Raw genomic sequence first — 23478 nt, 5'->3', positions numbered from 1 at the left:
GTAGCTGTCTGCCGCCTCTCTCCTTGAGCTATGGTGCTGACAGGGCACACCACTGATTTTTGTTCCAAAGAAAGCAAAGGTTTTGGTGGGTATCTCCTATTTTTACTTGGAGCAGTCAGATGTTCAGCTGGCTTCTCGCTGACTGGTCAGGTCAGATTTAACTGCCTTGCTGCCCGTGGTAAGTGCTCTCTGGTGGGCTGTGGGAATGGCAGGCTTAGTCGAGCGCGCTGGCTGCGGCATCACAGCACGTTTCTAAGCCTCAGGTTCAAACCTGTGCCTCCGTTGATGGCAGGAGTGCCAGACGAGTGTGAATCACAAAATGGTGAGGCCGTGGGAAGAATGTGCTAACAAGCATCTTCCCTGCACATCCGAAAGATGAGCGTAACCGAGCTAATAATGCCAGTGTCGGATGTACAAAATGGGTGATGTGGCCGTAATCTTGAGTCTGTAATGATCAAGGAGGCAGTTTAGGAAGAACATTGTTTATTTTTTCTGAATGGACTCTCTCCATTTCTTAATTATCCTGCTGTTGTTTTGGGCTGTTCCGCAGAGGATACCAGGTTTCTTTCATTTGTGGAGTTTCGTACCAGTTGATGGTATCTCAGGGTGGAGCTCTTGTTTTATCTTACTGGCTGAGAATAAGATGGTTTGAAAAACCAAGCCATCAAAACCTGCATAGTGGTATGAGTGAGCTGTTTTAAATATGGTTTGTCCTTGTCCCTGGCTCTGAGTACAAAATAACTTTAAGATGACCAGAGAAAAGGAGCTTAATTTAGTCTTTCCTCAGCAGTGCTTGCTTCTCCACCCCGTGAGTAACCATTCAGTCCCAGATGGTATCTTGACATACTCCATGTATGATGCCTACACAGATGAAGCTGTCCTTGTTGCTGTCTGCAATAGCTAGTAGTTATTGAATTTTATTTAGTCATTTGCACCTGCCAATTAGGATCTTTAATGTCTCCATCTGATGAGCATCTGGGTTTCAGAGGGAAGTTTACCAAGCTGGCAAACTTCATGCATACGCATTAAAAACGTAAGTGCACACAATTCTTTCTATTTCTGTTGTTCAGTGCTCACCCAGTCACGCAGACTGCTTGCTGATCACTTACTGTTTCCTATACCAGAAAGAGCTAAATTAGTGCCTGTGCATAGCTGGTGTGCTGTTCTGGGACTTCTGGGCAGCACCCACATGCGATAGCAAGCCGACTGGGGAAAATAGGAGGGAAGACGACTCCGTATCATCTTATAACTGTGACCTGTTTGGTGGTGTTCCATTTATTTTACTCATTTGCAAGAGTAAAATACTGGAGAGACACGCCGTGCTCTGTATATACTCCTAAAACAAAGATCAACTTAAATGGCCAGGCAGGATGGAAATGTCAGCCGCACCTTTCCTTGCTGTTAGGGTTGGGGATTAAAGTCTGGCGTTGAATACATGACTAAAGCTCCATTGGTCATGTTCTGTAGTAGTGATGATGCAAAATAAATGGTAGTGTCTCAAATTTGGTGTGGGGGGATGAGAGAGGTGATAAACTGCACAGCACCAAGAAGGGTGAAATGATGGAGGAATCCCTGAGATAAAATGATCCAATGTCTTGTGTTCTTTGTCATTGCAGTATTTTACTGGCCTAGAGTGTGGACACAAGTTCTGTATGCAGTGCTGGAGTGAATATTTAACTACCAAAATAATGGAGGAAGGCATGGGACAGGTAAAATGTCAACTCACCTACCTCATGACCTATTTCTAGAAATTCTGTATATGGGAGAGGGAAAAAAAGGGGAGAATTCTTCCCCACTGAAGTTTTAAAAAACCAAAACAAACAAAAAACCCCCCAAGAAACAAACAAAAACAACAAAAAAAACCTCCACAAGTGGAGCTGCAAGGGAACTACATGGAGTTAGTGCATGCATCTTTGCTCTGGGTGGGAGGAATCATGCTGTGCAGGGTGGCGTGTCTGGGATGTGATGATAGAGCCCATGTACTATTTTTGCTATGGATTGTAGTGAAGTCTGTTGCCTTGGAATTCTTTGTGATGCAAGAATAGGATAAACACTGTTCCTTGTATGACCTTTTTGGTTTTTTTTTCAGACAATTTCATGCCCTGCTCATGGCTGCGATATCTTAGTCGATGACAATACAGTTATGTAAGTATGAGTTGCTACCTCTTGACTTTCCTCTCTTTTTCCATTTTGTTACTCATGTGCTATTCAAATGTACTGGCTTATTTAAAAAAAAAAAGGCACAGAGGCTTTAAGGCAGCAGAGGGGTTGGTCTTGAACTGTTTATTTTGATACCAGTATGTCTCTTAACTTCCCATTCAGCTCTGAAAAACCCATGCCACAGTACTTGGAGGAAAGACTCCTTGACCAACTTGGTCAGCATGGCAGCAGAATAAACACCAGGCAGTCTTTCCAAACTCTGTTTAACTGCTTTGTGCATTTTGTTTCCTTTGATTTACGTAGGAATTTAGGACTTCCTACCTAGGTCAATCCACTGGTTTGCCAAGTCCTGTAGCTATAGTTAATCTGTGAGTCAGAGGAAAGAAGTCCTGTGTACAGTCTGATGTAGGGTGTGTTGTACACCCTCTGATAGAAAGCAGTTGACCCTCAAACATGAGATTTGATTGAGCTGGTATGTCAGCCTATGTCACTTTGCTTATTAAGTTGTCCAGCAGTAGGATGACTGCTCGTACATGGTGGAGCAGTGAATTCCATGAGCTTCCTTCTCTTCTATATTGGGTGATGTTATTGCATGAGTAATATCCTTCATAATTCTGAACCTTGATTTTAATTCTTTATGTTAAAAAGCATCTAAATAGAAGCTTATTCTGTTACCTTATTCCTTCCTTCCTGAAGTCGGACTCATTCATTGATATTAATTTGCTGGTTTTTATATCAGTTGCTTTCAGACTAGTGATTCCCCATATCCCTCTGCATTAGTGGCTCTATGTTAGTCATGAAGTGTAGGCTGGGTAGAAGTGGAAGTAGCTGAAATGTTTTCTTGCCCTCTTGAGGGGTGGCTCATAGAGTTCAGTGGGTGGAAACTGAACTGAAGCTGGCATAATATCTTGAGTGACTTGATTGAGATTTTTGTTTACCGGAGTCTGAACTCAACTTGTGTTGTACGCTCTCAGCAGGAAATTTCTAGAGTGTTTTCTTGGTTGCAACAGTTCGAATAAGCTGTTCAAATAGTCCATGTAAAGTAGACTATCTGAAATGGTTGGAGCCTGTGGTGGCAGCAGTAGCAAGGAAAGGGTGGAAGAGGAGGACAGCAGCACTGGCTCTTGTTGTTCTTGCTTGATAACAATAGTAGGTCTGACTATCTTTGTTGCACTTTGTGGCTTTTACAGCACGGAAAACCATGATGCTGGGGTGAATCCATGCAGTCTTCAACTTGCACCATGTGCTGTTGGATTCCCCCTTGCATAGAAATGGCAGATATGTCTGGGCCTGTGATAGTGAAATGGCATCTAGGTGGTAAAGCAAACAAGTTCTCTTTGTCGAAGTAAAACTATATATGTTTTGTGGAAGTACAACCGCACCTTTCCTTGATCTTACGGAGGACACCTGGAATGTGGGGGGGAGGGAGGTGCATTTTTTTTGCAAAATGCTTCCCTTCAGAAGCAAAGATAGACAACTGCAGCAATCTTATGATATGGCAAGAATAAAAATGTAAGTGATACCACCTGGAATCTGCACCCCCTCCCTTGTCCTTAATTATTCTCTTTTTAGGTCTTTTCCTTTTTACAAAGTCTTCAATTCTAGGTTTTCAAGCTATAGGAACCCAAGGTTAATGTGTAATGTATAGAGACAGTTCTCCATCAGAAAGTCGGCGTAGATAGGCCATTCACTCTGTTCTCAGTACTTGCCCTCGGCAAGGCAGTGCATCTCCAAGTTGAATTATCTCCATACGAGTCCAAACTCAGCAATTCAGATAACTTTCCTGGATTTGAGAGTATTTAGCCAGCTCATTGTCCATGTTCCTTGTTACCTTTGAGCTAAAGTAGGAAGGTTGAAGAGAGGGTCCCTTTCAGCTCTTTCAAAACCTTCAAACTGGCTGAAGGTAATCTGTTTCTATCCCTTGTTCACCCTTGCTAATGCTTCTGGTAATGGCTTTAACCTACATGCAGAGATGTTGATTTCATTAATAGGCAAGGCGAGCTGCCTTCATTACTGGCATGTCTAACAGCTGCTGCTCGTGGGTGGCAGCAGTCTGGTAGTCACCTCTGAGAATCAACCCACTCAGTGGGAATGGATGGATTTTGGGTTCCCGTATGGAAGTCATATGGAGCGCTGCCTCATTTTTAATCTTCCTTTGCATAATTGCAAATACCACTGCTGGTGTGTCAGGTCGGGATGAAGTAAAGTCTTGAAGTTATTCCTATGGGAGGATCTTTATCTCTCATGTGATGAGTGTTTTGCTAATTCCAGTGTTTTGTGTCTTTGAGGAGTTTGCATTATCAAAAGGGAAGAAAAGTACAGAATTTATGGCCCTATGAAAAAGATTGCTGCCATTTGGATGAATTTTTGAGATTGTCCTGAAAACGTGTCACTGTATAGTACTTTTAACTGAGCTGCCAGAAGAGATCAAAGGAGTAAGTTTTTTTGCAAGCAGTTTGCTTTTCCAACCTAGTTTCTTTGAGATTGCTTCTTTTATAGCTTGGCTTTTAGAGGAAGGACCCCAGATGAAGGTTGATGGGCACTGGGAATGGTTTTCCTCTCAATTTGTCCAGTTTCATTTCATTATTTGTCAAAAGACAATAATACCCAGAGCAGAGTTCTTGAAGATCTTGACCTGAGTGGTGCTGTGGAAGTGCTGTTGAACCTAGAGCAGGTGAGGCTGCTGATGTGGAGCGTTTGTAGGCAGTTTGGTGAGCAAAACCAGTGGATTGCGTACTCTGTGTGCTCTGGTTAGCTATGGCATTATGCTTAATTTAATTCCTATTCCTGATATATACATAAAATACAATAAATTTTTAAAGTGACATTTATTATGCCTGGAAGCCTAGGTATGGAGTAAGAAAGTGAAATTTATAATTCATATTATAAGTTCAAGTTGTTTTTTCATTCTTCAATAAGTTTCACTCCAAAATTGCAGGCTTGCTACGGACATGGGCCTGATGTGATGCTTTGTCAGCTGACTTGTTTTATTTTAGCACTGGGAATTTGGCTGCCACGTGCTACGTTTATGTAATAACCAGCATGTTGTTTGGTGAGGAGCTCCCCAGACTGCTAAGGGCTAGGATTTATGCAACATCGCATCGTCACGTGCGCTGCTCTTTAATGAGTGTTGGCATGATAACATGCAGGAGCACACTTGATTTTGGCTGCACCCTGAAATGGATAATCTATTAATTTCAGTACTTATATGTGAGATATATACATATATATATATATATACACACACATATATATACATACATATATATAGATACCCACACACGTGATATTCCACAGTATGATTTAAAACAGAAATACTGCAAAGTGCGTATTAGTCCAGCTTTGTATATATGCAGAAGACACTTCAGTTGTAATGGGAAGACGTAGATAAAAGTGCTCAGCAATACATAATTAAATTATTTTGAATGTATTTAGGCCGGACAGTCTGCAAATGCCAGCTGGGTCGGTGTGTCCGGGAGAAAAGTGGTCACCATGCTTTTAAAGGATTCCTATCTGTGTAGTTTGCTTCTGCTCTCCTGCTTCTGAGCTGACTGACTTAATTTAAAGTCAGTGTTGTGTACACCCTCTATGATGTTGAATTGAAATCAACTTTGTTTTTATGGTAAATAGATTAAAACAACATTAACATTTAAACTGAAGCTGTAGCATTCCACTGAAATCCAGATAATGTTAGGTCTACCAAAGTTATTAACTGCACAACAGTTGTTCTGGAGATTTTTAAATGGATTTGCTGCAAAATGTGCATGTTTAATAATGTAAATGAACTAATGAAATTGCTCTGTTTCTTGGGTTGTTCAGGAAAGCGTTTTTAACTAAAAAAATCCCCACACCAAGAGGTTCAAGTTGTTTTGAACTGCATGAGCTTTCTGTATGATTCTGAAGCTAATACTAGAAGTTAAATACAATATTTGTACTTTTCATAATAATATAATAAATCATCCAACAACTGAATAGAGAACAGGTAAGTACAAAAAAAGTACCTGAAAGTGTAAGAAGAGGAATCGAAAACATTTGTCTGCCTGAACTTACTGGCTATGTATGGAAAAAAAATGAGTTTACAAGAATTTTTTTTTGTGTTTCTTCCCTTTCCACAGGCGTCTGATCACAGATTCCAAGGTTAAATTAAAGTACCAGCATTTAATAACCAATAGTTTTGTAGAGGTGAGTTTTTATTTGGAATTTGTAATGGCTTCGCTGATGTACCAAATCAGAGAAGTGAGGCTTATTTGTAACTGTAGAGCAGGTTTTTTTGCATAGTCTCTAATCAAGTGTGACTAGAGGCTCTGCAGGGGTTATTTTGTAGCCTTTTTAGTCACAGGTGTAGTTGTAGGAAAATACAAAAAAAACCCCAAGCTGCAGGACAAAAGACCTAGAGATATAGCAAGCAGCTGTAGATAAAGAGGACGCAAGAGCTGTTCCGTATATAGGTTCTGAGGAGCACTTAATATTTATAGTTCTGGAATGTTACATGAGATACTTCAGATGGAAAACCAAGAAACGTTCTTGCTAAACAAAAATGTGCCTTAAACATTTGCCACTTGAAGTAAAGCTGCAAAATTGCTTTTAGCAAAACACTAATAGCTTTGCAACCTCAAAATCAAAATAAACTTGGAGAAAGATGCGTTGGGAGATATTTCCGCTGTCCCAACTTCCCCGTTCTGTGTGTTCAGATTCACTGTAGAGCCCAGTATGAAAGTTGTTATGGGGATTAAGCTTTCACTCATTGTTCCAAGTGGGGTTTGGGTTTTTGCTTGTTTTTTGGGTTTTTTTTTTTGTGCAACAGTGGAGCTAAGCACATGTTGCAGACTGAAAGACTGGCAAAAGTCTAGCAATGCAGACCCATATCTGACTGCAGTACCGCAGTCGATGACATGGTGTTCAAAGGGTGTTAGAAAGTGGTAGTTTGAGGCGTTGTAAAAAGCTAGTGTGCGTGGCTTGCGAGCAGTTTCAGAAAGGCTGTTGCAGCGGTGGAACAGATGGGAGTTGCAAACAACTTGACAGATGTGCTTTTTTCAGTGGAAAGCCTCATAGCTTCATATTCTTCAAGTATTTTCTCTGGGTGAGCTAAGAAGTCAGCAGAAGCGTTTACGCTCCTCATCTTTCATAAGAGGTGATTTGACAGTGAAGAGTTGGCTATCATATTCCCACTTTCTTTCAGTAGAAAGAAAGTAAATGCTTAGATTGAGGAGACAGCACTCTTATTGCAGAGGACTGGTAAGGCAGAAAGGAGTGTGACTGAAGGTCATGGCTGAAAGGATGAAAAAGGGATGAAGGGCAGGTAGTGTCCTTATGCAGCATCCTTTTTCTATTATGGTTTTTTTTTTTGCTTTATTTAATAGTGTAATCGACTGTTAAAATGGTGTCCTGCCCCAGATTGCCACCACGTTGTTAAAGTCCAATATCCTGATGCTAAACCCGTTCGCTGCAAATGTGGACGTCAGTTTTGGTAAGAACAATCAAGTAAAAGATGTTGATGCTGCTTTTTACTTACGAACTTGAAAGTTTATTGGTATGTATTCTGTAAGCCCTTACATTGGGATGTGGTTTAGGGGGTGGGCTTCAAATGGTAAGCCAGGATTAGGTACAGCTGGCTGCAAAGCCCATCACTATGTAGTTATTGCTTTCTGTGTCTTGGGCCTCCTTTGATGTAGAGACAGGTCCAGCTTTCACCAAGAGATGGCCTTCAGCTGAGTGGTTTCAGATTAGGTGAGATTCTTGACTGCAGGCACTGTAGAGAATGAAAATGTATTGAGATATATACTGCTCTGAAACGGCCGTTGAGGGATTTGAAGTTGAGGGGGTTTTTTTGACGTGTATAATGTTTTCTTAGTACTGGTCTTTCAGTCTTACGGTCTTTCAGTGGAGCAACCCAGAAGAAAACTTCCATGGTGTTAACGTAGTTAAATAAACATATAATCCTCTGCGCTATTTGCTTATTTTCCCCTTTTTTCACTTATAGCTTTAACTGCGGTGAAAACTGGCATGATCCTGTTAAATGCAAGGTGAGCACGTCAAAGTTCTTTTCTAAATGCATGACTTGAAATTAAAGCCAATTTATGTGCAAGATGTAGAAATGAAGCACAAACTTTGCAGCTCTCCACATCCAGAAACATAGTAGTTCACCTGTTTAGATCGTAGCGTGAGAAGAATCAGTGAAATCATACTGCATGCCTCTAGGATGCCTCAAAGTTGGACTTTGTGAGGGAACAGTGCCTCAGCCAGATGGGGAAATGTCTGGAGGAGGATGCTGTTAAGAGCTGTGACCCCCTGGAGAGGAATGAAGGTGCTTCAGGAGTGAATGCTTCACTTGACAACACGCATTCCTGTACTAGGTGTTTCTGTAGGTGTTTGGTGCTTCAGCAGGCTTGTGGTTCATTATCCTGAAGGAATTAATTTGGTCCTGGGACCTGCTGCTGTGCAGTGTACTCTAGAACTGTTCATGGAACTGGTTGAAAGCTGTAATCAAGCCTGGGATCCTGTGGCCTGTGCAGAGCTCAGACAGCCATGATTCATGCCTCAGGGACAGAGTCAACTGCGTTCCTCATGACAAATGCAAAATAAACTTCCTCAAGGAGAGGGGAGGGAAACCTCACCAAGGGTTTCTCATGGTTTAGCTGATCTTTCTAGGCTAGGTGTGGTCAGCTTATCTAACAGGTGCAAGCAGCCTTTTGCTAGTTGGCATTCATTTGATAAAGCCATGTTCTTGGTAAGGTTTTAAAAAAAAAAAAAGCATAAGGTGAGCATGGTAAGCCTAAGGAAAAACTCTGCTTGATGTAAAGCTAGGCATCACAGAGGGTCTGACTGCAGTTTTGACAAATAGCTGTTACAACATCCTTATTACTTTAGAGTCCCATGTGAAGTTTGTGTTGATTGAACTTAAGACTGCAGACTCATTGCTGAAATGTTTGTGCTGAGTGATTGTGCTCGCTGGATCAGGACGGTGCTGCAGGAAATGTCTGCAAGTAAATGAGTTGCTGCTTGCTCTGCTTTCCAGCACCAACACCCCCCCATATTCCCATGTGTCTGTGTCTACCTTACCTTAATGTAAGCAGCTGTCTTGGGAATGGTTACAGTCCCTCTATTTAAGTGTAACTCTTCTTTCTTTGTTTCTCTAACAGTGGTTAAAGAAATGGATTAAGAAGTGTGATGACGACAGCGAAACTTCTAATTGGATTGCAGCAAACACAAAGGTGAGGGGTTTTCTCATATTTTATTTGAGAATATATAGACTTACAGACTAATCAGATGAAAAGAAGAATGACGACCTAATTCTTCTATGCTGGTATTATTTTTTCTGTTGCATGTTATTAGTTAAGAGCAAGCCTTAAAATTCACAGTATGCTGAAGTACTCTTGTTTGAAGAGCAAGTAGGTGTTACTGCCTTGAATCAGGTGAGGTTCTTTGGCTTAAGTGGGTTTTGCTCTTGTAAGAAAGAGTTAATGAGAGACCCAAAGGAAGCTCAAGTTTTAAGTCTTTGGGCTCCTGTCTGGCACTGATGGCTTCCCTAAGCAAATCTGTGCCTCGCTCTGTGTGTGAAACATGTTAACGCCACTCATGGTTTGATTTGGCTGTGATAATTTACATCTGCCTTTAAATCCCCTGGGTTGGCCTCTTGAGGAGTTGTTCATTTCCGCTGGGCAGGATTCCAGATAGAGACTGGCAAAACAGCTGTTAAGATTTTATTATGTAAATGTCTTCATTCTAGCTAGCCCAACTTTGCCTGAAACTTCAGCATTTGTTCAGTTTGGGACAAATTAAAACAAAGGTTGGCAAGGTGGCAAGAAAACAAAGCGGCAGATGCCATGGGGGGGATTTAGGAGCAGACCTGGGTCTTGTGACCACTGAGCCAGGAGGGTGGAAGAAGGTGGGGAGGGTGTGAGGAAATGGCTGCTTTGTTTTCTTAGCTCTGTTGTGTAACTGGTTAATGGTATTGTTAGCAGCAGCGGCTGCTTCTTTCTGGGGCTGGCTGCATGTTTTTCATTGAACTGGAGTGTTGCATTATGGTGAAAGCAGAAACACGAATCATGCTGAAATGCACAGTTCAAACCGGGCTGAAATTGTGCAGTCGCGGCTGCTTCTTTCTGTTCCGTGGGCTGAGACTTGTGTGGTCCCCGCTTGGAGACTGCATGTTGCTTAATAAAGTGAACTTGGCTTTTTCTGAGGTGGGCGTGTTCAAAGATGTATTGTGGCTCAAGAACTGAACCAGATCTGTTCAACTGCTTGGTCTCGAGGTGTTGCTCGTGTTAAACCTAAGGAAGAGTCACCAAATAGCTTGGAAAGGGCTGAGTATAAGCACATGCAAAGCAGCTTTTAGCCTTGGGTGTCAAATATTTGGGGTGTCAGAATAGCCCCAGCCCTGTTTTGCCTGGGACAAAGCCTTGGGAGCCAGATGAGGAGCTGCTGCTGCCCCTCAGGGGTGTGATCTTGGTCATGTCTTTAGGACTCCCCATCTTCTACCTCCTCCTACCTTGGAGGAGCTGCTGAAGACCAGGATCTGAGCTCTCCTTGCTGGGTTTTGCTATGATCAAATGTTAAGCTTTCCCTTACTGGATTCTGTGCACATTAAAAAAGCTGAAATGATATATACGTATGTGTTATGTAGACCAAACGTGAATAATGTGCCACTAACGCTGGCTATTGGAAATAGGAAGCTACTTGTTTCTTTTTCAGACAGGAAGATGACTGTTTCTGCCAGCTTGCTTGCCCAAAGACTTAAGCATAGACAGAAATATTGTAAAGATGGTCATCCTTTTCTTTTTTTTTTTTTTTTTTTTAAATCAGGATCTAGACTTTGGCAGGTACAAGCCATGCTAGTGGCTGTGCTGGTATTTAAAGCATAGCTCGGGCTGTCAGAAATAGTATTGAATGACCACAGTAAGATGACTTTTTTTATGGGAAACACCATAGGAGGTGTGTGAGGAGGAAAAATGAGCACAGCCAAGGCATGCTGGCATCAGCCCAGCTTATCTGTTGGTTCCTGTAGTCTGGTGTGAGCAAGCAGAAGAGCCGTTGTCCTTGAACATCCCTGTCTAAGCTACTTCCTCTAACACTGTATGAGATGTTTCTACAGCAAGGGAATACTTTGGAACCCAGGCTGTACAGCAGCAACAGGAAGAAAAATAACATCAGGATAATTACACCGGGCATTTGAGCAAGCCATCTGTCCTAGAGTCTTATGGTATCCATATCAATTGAATTAACTGAAGGCCAATGTCGCAATTCTTCTCTCTCCGAAGTGGCGCTCGATTAAACGAGGGGAGAGTTGGCAGGAAATGTAACCTACCCCCCCGTAATGATCTCCGCCTTCTCATGGGCAGCGAAGGTGTGGAAGGTGGCAATTTCACGCTGCTATAACGATGAAGCGCGAGCAGTGCTGGCTGCTGGAACATGTGCAATCGGAGCTGCACAGCCTCCGGAGAGCCCAATCAGCCCAGAGCTGCGGGGCTGCCAGCCACCACCTCCTCTTGCCTGATTTGCCTGCTGGCCCTCGGCCAACGGCACGGAGAAGCCCAAGTGCCTATCTCACAGCAACACAGTCCTGCTGCTGTTCAGAGAAGAACCGAGTAAAATCCTTCCCTGCCATCATGTGAGGTTGTAGCGACAGGAATGGCACAGTTGGAGTGCACATACATCTGTCCTTACTCTCTCTGTACTATTTCTAGCAGGAAAACAGAGCAGTCGTCTTTGGGGAGAGATGTCTCATGGCTTCACAGCTATTTGCTTCAGTGACTGCAAGTCAGAGCCCAAATTCTGTGTTGAATTTCTTCATTTTGAAGAACCTAGAAGGGAATCAGATCAGATGCAAAAAAATCCCTGTGTGCAGTAGAAAAACTCTCCAAGTAATTTAATTGCTACTATAGTCTCTGTTGCTGTTCCTAGCTTTTGAAAAGTGCTTTCTGGAGTCCTTCAAGCCTGATGCTGAGCTGCAGTCCTGTCCCATGTGGTCTCCATTCAGGGAAGAAAACTTCCTGTCTTCCCAAGATGAAGGTGTAAGAGAAAAATACCAGTCCTCCTGGAATGTGGGCTTGAAATCTGTGTAATCCTTTGCAACAGGAGAATGTGAGATACATTTGTTCCAGCTTGCCCTGAGAGGCAGAATAGGAGAGGAAAATTAGGCAATTGTTGTATCAGAGAATAGAAAAGTGAAACCCAGCTGAATTGGTTTCTGTTCACAAACTGCAAGTGATGTGATGCATTTTTTGATGAATTATGCAGAATGGTCTGAATGAAAAATGAGGAAATCGGAGTAGCCAGTTTTGTGGTCTCCTGTATAATTTTTTTTGCATTCATTTATTTGCACTTAAGAGACCCGTGCTAAATTCTTTCTACTTATACAACAGATAGAGCCCTTGCAGCAGAGTGTGTGCTGGAGTAGATGACCTTTAACTTAAAATAAGCTGCTTGCACATATGAGTTCAGCTTAACTAATTTCAATTTGAGATAAGCCAATACAAGTTCTTTATCAAGCCTTTAATTTTCCATCTTGCAGAAAAAAGTTGAGTAGTCCAAGGTGTTGCATGTTTATTTCTCAGTTTGTTGAACAAATTTGGTTCTTAAATAGGTCCTTTCTTGAATAAGCTAGGCAGGTTTCAGGTATTGTTTGGTTCTTGTGGCTTTGGGAATAAAGAAACCACATAGATCAGATAATTATCTTAAGTGGGCCTTCAAAGGAGTGAGGAATACGGAAAACTTGGAGTTGTGCATTTATTCTGGGCTCTTAAGGTATATCAAGACTGTCTTGAAAGGAGCCTGAAAGGAGGAGGGGGAACCTGTTTCAAGCCTGAGTTTCAGTGATGTTAATCTTTCTGCATCTTGGAATACTAAAGCAAGAACAACAAAGATGCTAATGGTGCCAGTCTTCACCCAAGGCACTGTTTTTTTTGGGTGGGTTTGTTTGGTTTTTTGTGGGTTTGGTTTTTTCGTTGTAGTTAAATTGGTGTTAATGAAAGTTGTTCATTTGCTACAAAAATGCCTCTGCCTTACTGCTTTTGGCTCCTGGCATGTCACCATCTCATTATCTTCTGGGCTAGACAGGGCTTGAATGTCTGATGTATAAAACAGGCAGATTTTCTTCCTCCAAAAAAGCTATTGGCCATTTTTCTCCTCTAAGAGAGATAAAATGGCATGAACCCAGTTCTCTTCCTTTTCAGGTCACTTTTTAATGTCTGAACATGCGCTCCCTCTGTACTTTCTGGAAGTCCTACACTTGTTCTAACGCGTGGAAATTCTGGCAGCCTGCTAGATCCTCCCCGGGCACCAGCATCGAACTTTGCTCTTTCATTTCTCACCAGCGCAGTTTTGTGCCAGAGCTGTGAACGGCATCTTTTCTAAGATGTCAAAGTGTCATCTTTTCCTCTCAGAGGAGCAAATGTTTAAAATATCCTGCTCTGCTCAATGACTCTAGGTGTTGTCACAGTGTAGTATTTTGCGCTGGCCATAATTAAGTTCGGTGGGTTTGGATTTTGTCGAAATGCATTAAGAAATCCCCGTGGTGTTTGAGGATTCTTTTTCTTTTTTTTTTTTTTTATAGGGTGGGTTATAGGTGAAGGCGTTGCTGTGAACGTGGCTGGGAGGCTGATGTACACCAGTTGCCTCTGGGAGCCTCGGAGAGGACTAATGTGTTTCACCTGCCCTGAAATATGAAATATGTTCCTATTTAGCCTCTTGTTCATAAAACAGCAGCTGAGGTTTATGGTGTTTTATGTATATGCTGCCTTTTATGACAAAATAGGGATTGTTCTCCTTTGCCAGGTTTGCCTGGGCTTTTGTTTTGACGTGCAGCATGTAAGCACAACACCGAAGTGTTTAAAGTGGAACAGTGTTAATGAGGTCACTTGTGTATTGCAGCATGACAGATAACGTGCAGAATAATCTACTGGTTTAGTAATTTAATTTGCTGGCTATTATGTTGTTGCGTAGCCGTAATTCTCAGTAAGATCCTCCTTTCCTATTCTTAATCTATAAATCTCTCCCACTCGTTGCGTTGGTGGCTTGAGTAGCTGCTGCTTTTTTCTTTCTGCTGGTGTTCAGCATTTCTTTAGCATGTTCTTCTCATGGTTTTTTTTTCTGTAATTTTTACTAATACTCAACTTCTACCCAGCTTCATGCATCTGTATAGCTTACTGTGTAATCTGTCTTCCTTGTGCTTTGCTTGACAGGCATGTAAAGGCTTGGAAAGGATGGCGTTCCCTGTAATAAAAGGGCTGTAATTAGGGTCTTTTTGTTCTAGTTTGCATCACAGGGCTAGAAGCCCTAAGCACTGTGCGCTATTGAGACACTGAGGAGCTTGGTCTCATCCTCAGACACGAGAGCAGAATTTCAGTGCTCCTAATCGAGCCTGGCTGCAGATGAGGATGGCCCCACATCCTCGTGGGGTGGACGTGCCCCGCTGTGTTTCTCCAGCTTGGCAGGTCATCTGGGAACTGTTTCTCTCTTCTTCCAGTCGCGGGAATTTCCTAAGCAGGAGCGATCGCTGCAGCTGTTTGTTGGATTAGCTGCGTCTTCCACTGAGGCACGTGGATGTCGGCATCCCATCGGACAAGATGTGTTTGGAAGAAAAAAAAAAAAATCACAACTCTGTGACCACCATTTTCTCTTGAAAAACCACTCATTGCTGTGTGCCCCAGGATCAGTGTTTAAGTGACAGGAGAGCTGTGTCATGATGTGACAGGGATGCAGTGCCACTGTTACCAAAATGCACCCTGGCTGATGAGCTAATTGAGCAGGGATCTTCATAGCTGTGAAGGATATTGATGGGATAAACCTAAATTTGAGTCCCGAGGTGTTGGTGCACGATTGGCAGAGGGAGGAGGGCTGCCTGGAAAAGGAAAATAGATACAGCGCTGGGTACTGTGCTCAAACGAGAGGCCATTTTTTGCCTCTGAAGCTCACAGAACTGTATTGACTGATTCGGAGCAAGCTTACCTGGCGCGTATCCATCCTGCAGACAGCCCAATAGGACATCTCGATGGTGTCCCCCCTGGCTGGTGTGAGAGCTACTCTGCTTCGTTTACTCTGTTTGTAGTACAGTTACTCGGGTTTTAGGACAAACACAGGTGATGGGGAGGGAAGGAAAGCAGAGCTGGAAAAGTCCCCTTATGTGCTTGCTTGCTGCTTGAACCCATCAGAGTAACAACCAGCCCAGAAAAAACTGAACCAAAACAAGTAAGCAGCCAGCTAGCATGCGATGTACTGACAGAGCATGCGGATGGGAGGAGAGGTGTGACTGCAGAAAGGACATTCATCAAACTACTGGAGTAGTTCCCCAAATCGGGGGGGATCTTATTACTTACATGACAAACTTGGTCTTCTGGTTGGAAACTGAGCTTTGTCCTTTTACTCAGGCCAAGCCCCGGTCGTGACTTGTTGATGGGATGGGAGCGCTGCCTTTCTTGGCTGAATAGAAGGGCAGTGCTCTCCAAACAAGTGCTGTAACAGCATCTCCTTTCAAAGGAAGGGCTCAGGAAAACCTTGCTGGTTGTGTGGGATGTCATCTGTTTCTGCCCTAGTCCTTAACCCTTCCTCTTCAGGATCAGGCGGTAGGACCAAAGCAGGACTTTGAAGAGGAAGAAGCGATGGCAGTACTCAAGTGGAGTGCTCTGCCATTGCTGGGGAGACCAAAATAATGAAATGATTTAGATTGGAAGGGAACGTCATCTTGTTCAGATGCCCAGCTCGAAGCAAGGATAAGCTAAGTTAGGGCAAGCTGCTGTAACAAGCCTTAGTTTTCATTAGTGCTCAAGTCTGCAAATTTGCAATAGTTAGGAAACAAAACTAGCTGAAGACACTTAAGTTACGTTGGCCAAAAAGAAGTTGCAGTCCCTCATGTCTTCCCCCTTGTCTTTTTTTCCCTTGTAACCTGCTTTGCCTTACTGCAAACCACCCTCCCTGCAGTGGGAAGGGCCACATCTGACATCTGGAGACCACATTGGTCTTTTGCACCTCCTGAGCTAGCTCCCGAGTATGCCTCAGTGTGCAGATTCTCCTGTTTTTTACAATACAAACAGGCAAACTCACATGAAAATGTACTAATAGTTGGGACATAGTTGGGTGGATGTACAAGAAGTAGCAGTTATAGATGGATTGAACATGTTGGCTTCTTCCTGAGAGTTTATCTGAATGCCAGAACAGGAAATGGTGCTCTTGATGTCTCCTCTGGTTAGCAACCAGTGAAGACGTGCTCTGAAGTAGGGATGGCATTTTACACGCTTCTGACCCAAAAGCTGCGGCTGGATTTACACAAGTGTGGATTACTTGTTTTGATATGTTTATTATTTATTGCCTTGGAGATAAAACTGGCTTTTGCATAAACTTCATAAATGCCAGTGTGGTTGTGTGAGCTGGATTGAGGAACTCACCCAGGCTAAAATACTTTTTGGTTTTATTTTTTTTTTTTTTTTTTTTTCACCCAGCTCCTGTGCAGCTGCTTTGTGTCCCAGCACAAGAGAAGTGCCACGGGGATGGGAGCGAGCGGCAGAAGAGAGTTGGACTGGCTTCTGTTGCTCATAGGGGCAGCTTAGTATATTCTTGCAACCTCAGCTTTGTATATTCATTGGGATACTCCAGAAATAATCTTTTATGCTCTACATGAGTTGATTATCATTTTAGGAAGTGGCCATATGCTGCTGATGTACGAGAATGATACTGGTGTTATAAAAGAAAACCCATTCCCTAAGGATTTTCCCTGTGCAATGCTGTTCTTCCGTATCCTCATATTTGCCAAAGGCCTCACACCCGAAAGGGAAGCCCCATGTGGGCATTTGTAGAAGAGCCTTCGGTGAGGTGACACATGAAGGGGAAAAAAGGGACCTGATGGGAAATGTGCAAATGCCCCAGGAAAAGAGTGTCTTTTTAGCAGACAGAAGCTTTTTTGAAGCATGATAGTCTTACTGCGTGTTTTCAGATACTTTTTGGGTGGCATTTTACAACTGCAGGTGTCTCAGATTGATAACAGCATGATACGAGCTCACCGTTAGGCTTGTTTCAGTTTTGAGTGCTGAAGTGGACCAAACACTTGATGGTGAGGAGAGCGAGATGCCTTCCCCTGGGCAGCTACAGACCATCACTGCTGCTGTGATTTTGGAGAAGGTCATGAAATTACCCATCCAGTGTACCACTATGATAGCAGCATAAATAAAAAGTGTTATTCCTTAGAGGTTTTTTTTTCTGTCTAGCCACTCTGATTTTGGAAGTGTTTTAAGGCCTGATGCAGAAGAGGATCTTGATCAAAGGGAAGAAATAAATCATGTGTTTTGCTTGACGTGCGATCTCTTACTGCCACGGGAACCTGCCTCGCTTTACAAGACTGTTGTGGGTTCTGTGCTTTCCCTGCTAACGGTGCTCTCTTTCCTGTGAACAGGAATGCCCCAAATGCCACGTTACCATCGAGAAGGACGGGGGCTGCAACCACATGGTCTGTCGGAACCAGAACTGCAAAGCGGAATTCTGCTGGGTGTGTCTGGGCCCCTGGGAGCCCCACGGATCAGCCTGGTGAGTTCAGGAGTGTGCCTTGCTGGAAGGCGGGGAAGCCGTGATGCAAACGGCATCGATGCGGACTGAAATCTGTGGAATCGGTGTCCCTGTTATAGGTACAACTGTAATCGCTACAATGAGGATGATGCAAAGGCAGCAAGGGATGCACAGGAGGTGAGTCCATAACCTTTGGTGATAAGGGAGGTCACCAACCCTGTGGCGTGCTTTCGGGCTTTCTGTAAACCTATAAATCATCTCTGAAGAATTTCCTGGATTTGGGCACAAATCCAGAAGACAGTGAAGTTCCCTGGCAGCTTTGGACTCTTGCCTCGTGCCAGAATGAAAAACGATCAAAGTCACTTTAACCCAGTTTAAAGAATATGTTAACTTAGTTGTTATCTGTCATGCTGCCTTGCCTGTTTTATAGCAGCTCTTTGCATGAAGTCATCATAATGCCATGGGTCTGAGACAACAATTCTCACATCCTTCGTAAAATGCTCTTTACCGCAAAGTTCTTGATGCGAATCCCAAGGTGTTTAAACACAGCAGACCTTTTGAATGTAAATAGACTCCTGTCCTTCCAATAACTGTATTTGAAGGCTTGATGTAGAAGAAATTTTGGGTGAAGTCGCAGCTACATTAAACTGGTTAGTGAATATGGATCAAGCTAAAACCCTTTTTGACAGGGAGGGATTGCATGCTGTGTGCTGCAGAAATCCATTTCCTGCAGCTTTGTTGAAGTACCGTTATAGCCAAGAACCAAAGTATTTCCTGCAGCCCCTCCTCCTGTGGACAGGCATGACTTTGGCTGATATGTGCTACCTTTGTACGGCCACAACATACAAGTTTAATTATGCCCATGTTGTAATTTTTTTTTACAGCTGGTCTGTCAGTGAGAAGAAAATAAGATTAATGGCTGTGTCTTGCGTCAGCTTGAGTTTCTTGTACACATGGTGTCTTTCCCCTGCTCTACAATCAGTGTGGCCTAGGCAACCTGAGGTTGCCCTCCACACAAGCACAGTAATTGTTTAATTAGAATTCCTTATTAACAACAACAACAAAAAAGTCATCTGTTTCTCACTGTTTGTCATGACACTGGAAGCATTTAAGTCCTGTAACTTGAATTGAGAGTCTGAAATTCAAAACTGATCAGGCTTTAGCAATGTGATTCTAATTATTTTCAAGGCTGGGAGTGAGGATGCCACAGCTGAGCCAGCAAGTCCCCCGCATGACGGCGAGCCACAGTGGGTCTGGCCTCTCATCTCCGCACAATGGCAGGGTTAACGGTGCCGCACAAAGCGGCGCCATCTAAGTCTGGCCAACGTGAGAGGAGAGGAAACACCTTTGGAAAGGAAGCTCCTTCTCAGGGTCAGGAAGAGCTGTGTGAAGGGTTTAATTCTCTTGCAGCCATTACTTTGTTTTAACTATTTGTTTTCTTTTTCCCTAATGGGAATTAACACAGCGATCCAGAGCAGCCCTGCAGAGGTACCTGTTCTACTGCAACCGCTATATGAACCACATGCAGAGCCTGCGCTTTGAGCACAAGCTCTATGCTCAGGTGAAGCAGAAAATGGAGGAGATGCAGCAGCACAACATGTCGTGGATCGAGGTGCAGTTCCTGAAGAAAGCAGTCGACGTCCTCTGCCAGTGTCGTGCCACACTCATGTACACTTACGTCTTTGCCTTCTACCTCAAAAAGAATAATCAGTCCATTATTTTTGAGGTAGGAGAAAACATGGTTGTCAGGAGTTCAGATTACAAAGCTAAGAGAAATAGGGATTTAATGCTTGGAGAGGCTGTTGCCCCTAACTGTACAGAAGTGAGTCTGTCTTAATATCACAAAATCACTAGGTTGGAAAGGACCTTTAAGATCATCAAGTCCAACCATTAATCCAGCGCCACCATGTCCCCTAAACCATGTCCTGAAGCGCCACATCCACATGTTTTTTGAACACTTCCAGAGATGGCGACTCCACCCCCTGGGCAGCCTATTCCAATGCCTGACCACCCTCTGAGTGAAGAAATTTTTCCTAATATCCAATCTAAACCTCCCCTGGCGCAACTTGAGGCCATTTCCTCTTGTCCTATCACTAGTTACTTGGGAGAAGAGACCAACACCCTTGTCGCCACAACCCCCTTTCAGGTAGTTGTAGAAAGCAATAAGGTCTCCCCTCAGCCTCCTCTTCTCCAGGCTGAACACCCCCAGTTCCCTCAGCCGCTCCTCATAAGACTTGTGCTCCAGACCCCTCACCAGCTTCGTTGCCCTTCTCTGGACACGCTCCAGCACCTCAATATCTTTCTTGTAGTGAGGGGCCCAAAACTGAACACAGGATTCAAGGTGCGGCCTCACCAGTGCCGAGTACAGGGGCACAATCACTTCCCTACTCCTGCTGGCCACACTATTCCTGATACAGGCCAGGACGCTGTTGGCCTTCTTGGCCACCTGGGCACACTGCCGGCTCATGTTCAGCTGGCTGTCAACCAGCACCCCCAGGTCCCTTTCCGCCGGGCAGCTCTCCAGCCACTCCTCCCCAAGCCTGTAGCGTTGCGTAGGGTTGTTATGGCCAAAGTGCAGGACCCTGCACTTGGCCTTATTAAACCTCATACAGTTGGCCTCTGCCCATCGATCCAGCCTGTCCAGATCCCTCTGCAGAGCCCTCCTACCCTCCAGCAGATCAACACTCCCACCCAACTTGGTGTTGTGCAAAAGTTAGAGGCTGTGCTTGGTATCATGTAGCATCCTCTGTTGGAGGAGGAAGTAGAGTTACAAATTACTGCCCTCTGAAACAAGAAAGGGATTCAGGTTGTGCCTTAATGGCGCCTTTGCCAGTTCAAAGCTTAAATCTGGCATTTTGCCTTTCCCTGGCGTTGGCGTTTTTCCAAAAACTTGCACTTGAAGGTTTAAACGTGGAGCTCCAGCCTGCTTTGCAGGTGAAACTGTCTTGGCTCTTTATGATTTAAAACAGTCCTTTGCTGATCTTTGTGCAGAACTGAAGCAGGATGCTTCTGCGCTGCATCCTCAGCAAAGGGCCCACAGAACTACTGAGCGGTAGTGAAAGCCGTGCTCTGATGCTGCTGTGCGTGTACCAGGAGTCACTAGAGGCTTTGCCAATGCTGGTAAAAACATAAATAGACAAGGAACAGAATGGGATATAAATTGTCTTGTAAGGAAAGGATTTTTTTTAGGCTTGCCAGGATATTGCAGGTTGAGGGAGACATAAGACTTGCCGGTAGATATGCAGATTCTCTTGTGATCAAATGAAGAAATTTCAGCTTTTTCGATCTTGATGCTCAGAGCAGGTTACTAGTGTTACCCAGTGCATATTTAATCCCGCTTTTTATTTCAGTACTAATGAAGTTGGATTGAAGGAAAAAAAAAACCTCTTCCTTTCCTTCCCTGCCAAAAAAATCCTTTATCTCTTTTTTTCTTTTTTTTTTTTTTTTTTTTTCAGAATAACCAAGCAGACTTAGAGAATGCTACAGAGGTCCTTTCCGGGTACCTTGAGCGAGATATATCCCAAGATTCGCTGCAAGACATAAAGCAGAAAGTACAGGATAAGTACAGGTTTGTTTTTGAATAATCCTCTGTCTCTGAGTACCTGTATCGCCACGCTGTGTGTGACAGGTAGTGGCATGTGTACTTGCCGAGCCACAGTTTTCTCCAGAGTCACATCCCTGGGAAGCTGTTTGCTGTTGGCCTTCTGCCGTACATCGTGATCATCAGCCGGTCCCTGAAATTGTCAGCAGTGAAGCCCTCTGCCATGCAGAGATGCCGGCAGCATGTTTCTGTGCTCCTGCTGGGACCCCAGCCCTCAGGGGAGATGACAGCCTGCAGGGAGAGGTTCCCAACTCTGCTTTGCGTCTGCTCTGCTGAGCAGTAGCTGCAAGATTCAATCCCATAGTGGAAAAATATTGTGACCAAAAGCAACGGCTTTCATACACTGCTGTTCCTGCACAGAAGGAGCGCGTGGGATTGGGCAGGACCAAGACAGGACCTATATAGTGAGGGCCGGAGGAGAACAAGGAGTGACTTCGTTGTTCCCAGCTGACAGCTTTGGCTTAGGATGAGTTGCCATAAGAGCAGTCAGGTCTCTTTATTTATCTCTTGGGTCCATTTGTACAAAAAGTGGGTGTAGAAAAGCCGTCTGAAAGAAGAGGGAGAGAGCAACCTGCCCAACTGGGGAAGAGAAGCGCCGGGGTCCAGGTGACACAAGTGCCAATGCTTTTTACAGTCCCAGAGGTATTGCTTCTGCACAGTGGAAAAATACAAAGCTGTAAATGCGGATGAGTCACAGGATTATGGCTTGCATTTTTGAGGCATTTTGCCAAAGTCACTAAATTTGTTATGCCTAGCTTTGGAGGGGGGGAAAAAAGGCCAAAGTAGGATGAGCTGTAGTGACTAAGGGACTCAGGAGAGTGGAAGCAGCCATTTAGCTGTGGTGGGCCTATGGTCCACTCTGCCATAGTCTGGCAGCACAGCTGGGGCTGGACAAGACTATCAGACCTTCTCTTTTGAGACATTTTATAATTTACCTTTTAAGACCACTGTTAAGTTGGTATCTCAGCTCAAGCTGCTTGTTCACTTAAGCCCTCTGAAAGTGGATGCTCTTCTAGGAGTGGTAACAGCTATCCAGAAGAAATTAAAACCTAATATAGCCTGAATTGCCTGAAAACGTAATATCCCAAACCTGCCCTCATGTTTCTGGGAAGAAAATATGCATCTGTCAAGCCCGTGCAGGTCCCTAATTATCTAGTTCAGTCATGTCTTGATCACGTCCTGCATGGTGCTTTGTGCACTGGCTGTGGTGTACTGCTGCCAGACAGGGACCAAGGATGTTATCGAGGTGGGTTTAAAGGGCTCTGGGAATTGCAGGGACTGACCTTCTAGCTAATTTGGTTTCAGCTCTTTTGATCTCTTAGCTTGCAAAGACATTTCTGGAAAGCAGGAGTAAAACCCCCACCACCAGCAGCGAAACGCTGCTGAAGCTGGGAAAACAGAAACTGTGCATGTTTGCCATCACATGCTTCAGAAAATCAATGGGACTTTGTGTACGATGATTTCTGTTGCAACAGCTGATGGGAATGAGAAGAGCCAGAACAGTTTTATTCAGATAAATCTGTTGGTCTGGTCAGCTACTGAATGGTAGCAGCATTAGGGCTACGGGTTAAGGTGAGGAGTTTCTGCCCACGTGTTAGCATGCGTTGTGATCAAGGATGGCTTTCTGCTGGAGATACCTCCTGTGCGCTTCGCTTTAGCGAGCAGAGGGATGTTTGCCCACTGCCGAGCAAGTTCCTGGCTGCGAGAGCCCCTCAGATGCTGTCCTGGCCGATGTGCGTGCCCGGAACGTGAACCGCACAGTTCCCAGATGGAACCGGGAACTCGGCAGTTGGCTCCTGGGTTCCAGTTTCTCACGTTCCAGCACACCGCTCCAGGCTGGGCGCTGCCGAACCATGAACCTGCTACACAGCTGTGCCTGGGGCCTTGGGAGCTGTTACTAAGACTTGTCTTGTCCCCCGTGTGCTTAAAGACGATTTAGGCTTTGGCATCACTGCTGGAAGGGGTTTAATCCAGAAATTCCTGCTGCTTATTTATAACTTGCTCTTGGAACCTGAATACTTTAAATGTTTCTCTGCTTTTTATCTTTTTAGTTGGCTAACGCACCCGAAATGAACATGGCATCTTTTGATACGTTCCTATGATATCACTTTTCCTCAGTATCATTGATGCTGGTAGGACTGTACCGAACTCTGGGGTCAGTTTTATTTGCAGCTTTGTTTAAATGAGCATAGGTGGGAAGACCCTGCAGGGCGTAGTGCCCGTCTGAG

The 23478-nt window shown here is 44.0% G+C and overlaps 1 protein-coding gene across 1 annotated transcript in view; it reads left to right on the top strand.

The window, feature by feature from the left end:
- The window catches only part of ARIH1 (ariadne RBR E3 ubiquitin protein ligase 1), a gene marked incomplete at its 5' end in the record, with an annotated part of 64296 nt that overhangs the window by 38685 nt on the left and 2133 nt on the right, over window positions 1-23478 (top strand). The window contains 10 exons of the mRNA XM_082005017.1: window positions 1617-1709; window positions 2090-2145; window positions 6276-6342; window positions 7521-7627; window positions 8141-8183; window positions 9300-9371; window positions 17540-17670; window positions 17769-17826; window positions 19115-19375; window positions 21105-21217. Coding sequence (XP_081861143.1) covers window positions 1617-1709; window positions 2090-2145; window positions 6276-6342; window positions 7521-7627; window positions 8141-8183; window positions 9300-9371; window positions 17540-17670; window positions 17769-17826; window positions 19115-19375; window positions 21105-21217 — 1001 coding nt within the window. The remainder of the gene's footprint in view (window positions 1-1616; window positions 1710-2089; window positions 2146-6275; window positions 6343-7520; window positions 7628-8140; window positions 8184-9299; window positions 9372-17539; window positions 17671-17768; window positions 17827-19114; window positions 19376-21104; window positions 21218-23478) is intronic.

Source organism: Phaethon aethereus, assembly GCF_964289735.1.
Source record: "Phaethon aethereus genome assembly, chromosome: 12".
NCBI lineage: Eukaryota > Metazoa > Chordata > Aves > Phaethontiformes > Phaethontidae > Phaethon > Phaethon aethereus.
The sequence above is the reverse complement of the archived record's forward strand: the minus strand, read 5'-3'. Positions and strand labels throughout refer to the sequence as shown.